Genomic DNA, 6,608 nt, shown 5'->3' with positions numbered 1-6,608 from the left:
CAAAACTTACTCAGCTTCTCTACTTTTGACCATTCATATGCTGTTGGTTTGGGGTGTCAGTCCCTTATATTGCTGAGTATCCTTCTTTTTTCCTTTTTATTTTTTACACTGATCATGACTTTAATCACGTTCTGCTCCCATATAAAAATACTATAGTAACTTATAGTAAATACTGTAGTGTTCTCTAACCATACTATACAGTAGTAAAGTACTAGAGTGTAGCATTTGTTCTAATTTTACCGTTACTATGGTAACTCAACAACTACAGTAATTGATCTGTTGAAGTGATTCTACAGTTGCTATGGTAACATAACAACTATAGTAATTGATCTGTTGTGGTGATTCTACAGTTGCTATGGTAACACAATAACTACAGTAGTTGATATGTTGTGGTGATTCTATAGTTGCTATGGCAACAACAACTATAGTAATTGATCTGTTGTGGTGATTCTACAGTTGCTATGGTAACATAACAACTATAGTAATTGATCTGTTGTGGTGATTCTACAGTTGCTATGGTAACATAACAACTATAGTAACTGATCTGTTGTGGTTGTTCTACAGTTGCTATGGTAACAAAAGGACTATAGTAATTGATCTGTTGAGGTGTTTCTATAATTGCTATGGTAAGACAACTATAGTAATTTATTATTATGTAAATGTATTTATGCATGCACTTTTTAATAGGAAAAAAGGAAAATCCTTGATAGTATTTTCTCTTACAATTAATCTTTATGACTATCGCTTTCAACATTCTTTAAAATATCTCTTCTTGTGTTTAACAGGAAAAATAATCTTATAAATGTCGAGAACAACGTGAGTAAATTATAGTTCAAATTATAGTGAACTAAAATAATCCTGCAAAAGCTCTATGAATAATTAACATAACATTCACATTGCAATTACATTTATATTTACCATTTCATATCTTAATATTATTTAAAAATCAAATGTAAAAAAATGCTTAGGGTTTAACATCCTCAAAAAAGATCAGCAAATTTGACATATCATCATCTTAAAACGCCCAACGCTGCATGGCATTCCCAGCAAAACGGTCTGACAGCGCCACCTATCGGTAGACTTCAATTAATTTGTATCTAAAGCAATATTTATTTCATTAACATATTTTTAGCTACATTTTATATTCACACATCATTTTTTTTTTAAGATTTAAATTTGAAAATGTACTTTGAGTGTATTGAAACTTAAAAGCAACAAGAAGAAGGAATTTACACTCTATTTGGGCTGAAAGCCTGAAGAACCCTGTCTGTTGTTTGATTGATGTTGTTAATGTTCATTCATTCATTCATTTTTCTTCAGCCTAGTCCCTTTATTAATCAGGGGTCGCCACAGCGGAATAACCCACAAACTTATTCAGCATATCATGTTTTACAAAGCGGATGCCCTTCCAGCCGCAACCCATTACTGGGAAACACCCATACACACTCAAACACACACACACACACACACACACACACACACACACACACACACTCATACATACGACCAATTTAGTTGATCAGTTCCCCTATAGCGCATGTGTTTGGACTGTGGGGGAAACTGGAGCACCCGGAGGAAACCCACGCCAACACGGAGAGAACATGCAAACTCCACACAGAAACACCAGCTGACACAGCCGGGACTTGAACCAGAGACCTTCTTGCTGTGAGGCCACAGTGCTGACCACTGAGCCACAGTGTTAACAATAAAACAAGAATATCCCGTTCACTTTTACTTTTCCGGTGCTGATGTCAGCTGTTTTCTGCTCACTATAGCTGCTAAAGGAATAGAATAATATCAAAGTGCAGTGAACAGGAATAAATCAATAATTAAGTACATCTGCACAAAGGAACAAAACAAACAAACTGTGAGATAAAAAGTCAGAACTGCTCTTTTATTTTCTGTTTAGTGCAGGAAAACAATTCCCATAATCCATGATCTGCTCTTAAAGAGACAGTTCACACAACAAATGAAAATTCTGTCATTATTATTCATCAAAACTAATGCTGTACCCTACCTACCATATTATATGTGTTTTCTACTATGGATTTCAATGGGTACCACTTTCCAACATTCTTCAAAATATCTTCTTTTGTGTTCAACAGGAAAAAAAGAAACCACTGGAGAGAGAGTTTAAAGCATGACAGAATTTTCATTTTTGGGTGAACAAGATCCCTTTAATAAAAATCCTAATAAAGATCTTAAAGTTCTTATATGGATGTACAGCATTCACACACAGTACAGGTGTAACATCAATACTCATAAACTGCAAAACAAATGTCACTCTTACATGGTTTTTGTCTTGTTTTTAGTCCAAATATCTTAAAATTCTTAGTTTGTTTTCAAAGTGTCAGTCTACAGAGACTCCTTCATTTGTGCTTCATCTAAAACTCCACATCTATAATCCTCTTAGTCTATGCTGACATCATCTTCAGCAGCTCAAACACTCTAATGGCTAATGGACAGACGGCTGCTTCTCACTCAGGCCTGCTGGACATGCTAATGAGATGGAGATTAGTGGGCGGGGCTTTCCCCCTCTGATGACACGTAAGCGTTTCTGCATCAAGTCTGATTATAATAAATACAATTAGGTCATGTTCACCATTAGACGCTGGATATATTCTCACACTGCTGACACACAAACTCCTTATATAAGTCAGTTTTGCATGATAGCTCTCCTTTTATACATCGTGATTTAAGGATTTTTAGATATTCAGACTAAAAGCAAGACATAAAGGCTGATGTTCTCAGCTGTTTTCTAGACTTTCTCCAGTTTGCGTCCCTCCTCGGTGGCTCCGTCTTGTTTGGTCATCATTGCTGCGAGTGTTTCTGAAGAAATGGAGCCGAACTCCAGCGAGAACGAGCTGTAAAAGACCAGCACGATGATGGCAAATATCCACTCCAGTATGGCTGCGGCATGCTGAAGAACGAAACTCTCCTGGATGAAAAACACACCGCCTGCAGGCAGAAGGTTAAGGAGCAAAGGCACTCAAGGCTGATGCAACTTAAATATGCATCAAATATTAATTTGACAAGCTACGTATATCTCATTTACATTTCACTATAAAAATATCTGTAAATCTGTAGGGTATTAATCATATTATTTATTAAATTGCTTATAAAATTGTATTTTATTAACACCTTCCCCTACCCTAACCCCAAATAAAAATAGTATAGTGTATAGACTTGTTTGAGTGGTCTAGTTTTGTTCACTGTTTAAATTCTGGGTTCCACACAATTGCTTCCTGCTGTCCCAACACAGACCAATTAAGTTAACTTAATTGTTTTTACAAATTTAAGGTAGATTGAACATAAAACAATTTAGTTGCATAAAAACTTTACATTTGCTTTCATCAACTCATTCATTCATTCATTTTCTTGTCGGCTTAGTCCCTTTATTAATCCAGGGTCGCCACAGCGGAATGAACCGCCAACTTATCCAGCACATTTTTACGCAGTGGATGCCCTTCCAGCTGCAACCCATCTCTGGGAAACTGATCAACTCATTTTAAATAAATACTTTGAATGAGCAGCAGGAGTAATTTTTTTGTCAAAACCTGGCAACCCTGGCCATGCAGAGACTGTAGGATACTGAGAGTGAGTGTGGTGAAGGCCATGGCGGTGAGTATGAGCCGCAGGTGAGCGATCTGCACGTCTCTGTGTGTTTCTGATGCGCGGTACGACAGCAGCGTCTGCACACACACAAACAGCAGACTGGCTGGAAAGGCGAGACCCGCGCCCACATAATGAAGAACTTTAGCATGATCCACCTGCGGAAAACACAGCACAAACACAGCGTCAGATACAAGCACTCGCTTTCAGGATCAATGCAAATGTGTGTGAGTTCAGAGTGTGAGAAATTTTAAAGCACTGTTTTATGGCATATAAACTATTTGTTCGAAGTATTTCCTCTAATATTTGTTCTTCTGGAGAAAGCAGTTTTTAATTGTTTTAAAGCCATTTTATGGTCAATATTATTGGCCCCTTCAGCAATATTAGTGTTGGATTGTCTCCAGAACCAACCACTGTTATACAATGACTTGCCTAATTACCCTAACTTTACCCTAATTACCCTAGTGAAGCCTTTACATGTCACTGTAAGCTGAACACTAGAGTCTTGAAGAATATCTAGTCTAATATTATGTGCTGTCATCATGACAAAGAGAAAATAAATCAGTTATTAGAGATGAGTCATTAAAACTATTATGATTAGAATAATTTTAATTGAATTTAATGTGCTCTTACTTGGAAATTTCCCACAATCATGAGTCCTGCGGCACACAGCCATCCAGCAAACAGACCCTCAATGTTCAACACACTGTTGGTGTGTTTATGGATCAGCTGGGCATAACGAAGGAGACCAATCACAATAACTGCAATACAAAATAGACCAATCACAGACACTGCAACTCAAAATAGACCAATCACAGGCACTGCAACTCAAAACAGACCAATCACAGACACTGCAACTCAAAATAGACCAATCACAGAAACTGGAACATAAAACAGACCAATCACAGACACTGCAACTCAAAATAGACCAATCACATACACTGCAACTCAAAATAGACCAATCACAGACACTGGAACACAAAACAGACCAATCACAGACACTGGAACACAAAACAGACCAATCACAGACACTGCAACTCAAAATAGACCAATCACAGACACTGCAACTCAAAACAGACCAATCACAGACACTGCAACTCAAAATAGGCCAATCACAGAAACTGGAACATAAAACAGACCAATCACAGACACTGCAACTCAAAATAGACCAATCACAGACACTGCAACTCAAAATAGACCAATCACAGACACTGCAACTCAAAACAGACCAATCACAGACACTGGAAAATAAAACAGACCAATCACAGGCACTGCAGCTCAAAATAGACCAATCACAGACACTGCAACTCAAAACCACCAATCACAGAAACTGGAAAATAAATAGACCAATCACAGACACTGCAGCTCAAAATAGACCAATCACAGACCCTAAAACATAAAACAGACCAATCACAGACACTGGAAAATAAAACAGACCAATCACAGATGCTGGAACACAAAAACGGACCAATCACAGACACTGGAAAAAAGTAAAATAAAACAGACCAATCACTGAATATATAAATGAATTGCTGTAACTTTCTTTCCACAGACATCTCTTCTCTACAGCTGGACACGAGGATGAACGATCTCTGCTGTCTCTGTCTGCTGCCAATCTTATCAAGAGGTTAGTAACAGATAAAGCATGTTGAAAGAGTCGTAGGAATCAGATGAGTGTTCAGAAGTGAATCACTGAATCATTGAATCACATCACTCACCTATGAATGATGCAGCACTGCACAGCAAACTGAACCAGCAGCTCTCTGGAGGAACACCGCCACACTTACTACACACACACACACACACACACACACACACACACACACACACACACACACACACACACACACACACACACACACACACACACACACACACACACACACACACACACACACACACACACACACACACACACACACACACACACACACACACACACACACACACACACACACACACACACACACACACACACACACACACACACACACACACACACACACACACACACACACACACACACACACACACACACACACACACACACACACACACACACACACACACACACACACACACACACACACACACACACACACACACACACACACACACACACACACACACACACACACACACACACACACACACACACACACACACACACACACACACACACACACACACACACACACACACACACACACACACACACACACACACACACACACACACACACACACACACACACACACACACACACACACACACACACACACACACACACACACACACACACACACACACACACACACACACACACACACACACACACACACACACACACACACACACACACACACACACACACACACACACACACACACACACACACACACACACACACACACACACACACACACACACACACACACACACACACACACACACACACACACACACACACACACACACACACACACACACACACACACACACACACACACACACACACACACACACACACACACACACACACACACACACACACACACACACACACACACACACACACACACACACACACACACACACACACACACACACACACACACACACACACACACACACACACACACACACACACACACACACACACACACACACACACACACACACACACACACACACACACACACACACACACACACACACACACACACACACACACACACACACACACACACACACACACACACACACACACACACACACACACACACACACACACACACACACACACACACACACACACACACACACACACACACACACACACACACACACACACACACACACACACACACACACACACACACACACACACACACACACACACACACACACACACACACACACACACACACACACACACACACACACACACACACACACACACACACACACACACACACACACACACACACACACAC

The 6,608-nt window shown here is 39.9% G+C and overlaps 1 protein-coding gene across 1 annotated transcript in view; it reads right to left on the bottom strand.

Annotated features, from left to right (window-relative positions):
• Window positions 1-1,870: 1,870 nt before the first annotated feature.
• zgc:86738 overlaps window positions 1,871-6,608 on the bottom strand; it is a 10,654-nt gene continuing 5,916 nt past the window's right edge. The window contains 4 exon segments of the mRNA NM_001002141.1: window positions 1,871-2,958; window positions 3,593-3,770; window positions 4,246-4,373; window positions 5,331-5,398. Of these exon segments, the coding sequence (NP_001002141.1) occupies window positions 2,759-2,958; window positions 3,593-3,770; window positions 4,246-4,373; window positions 5,331-5,398 (574 nt within the window). The 3' untranslated portion in view covers window positions 1,871-2,758.

This window comes from Danio rerio, chromosome 12, assembly GCF_049306965.1.
Source record: "Danio rerio strain Tuebingen ecotype United States chromosome 12, GRCz12tu, whole genome shotgun sequence".
NCBI lineage: Eukaryota > Metazoa > Chordata > Actinopteri > Cypriniformes > Danionidae > Danio > Danio rerio.
The sequence above is the reverse complement of the archived record's forward strand: the minus strand, read 5'-3'. Positions and strand labels throughout refer to the sequence as shown.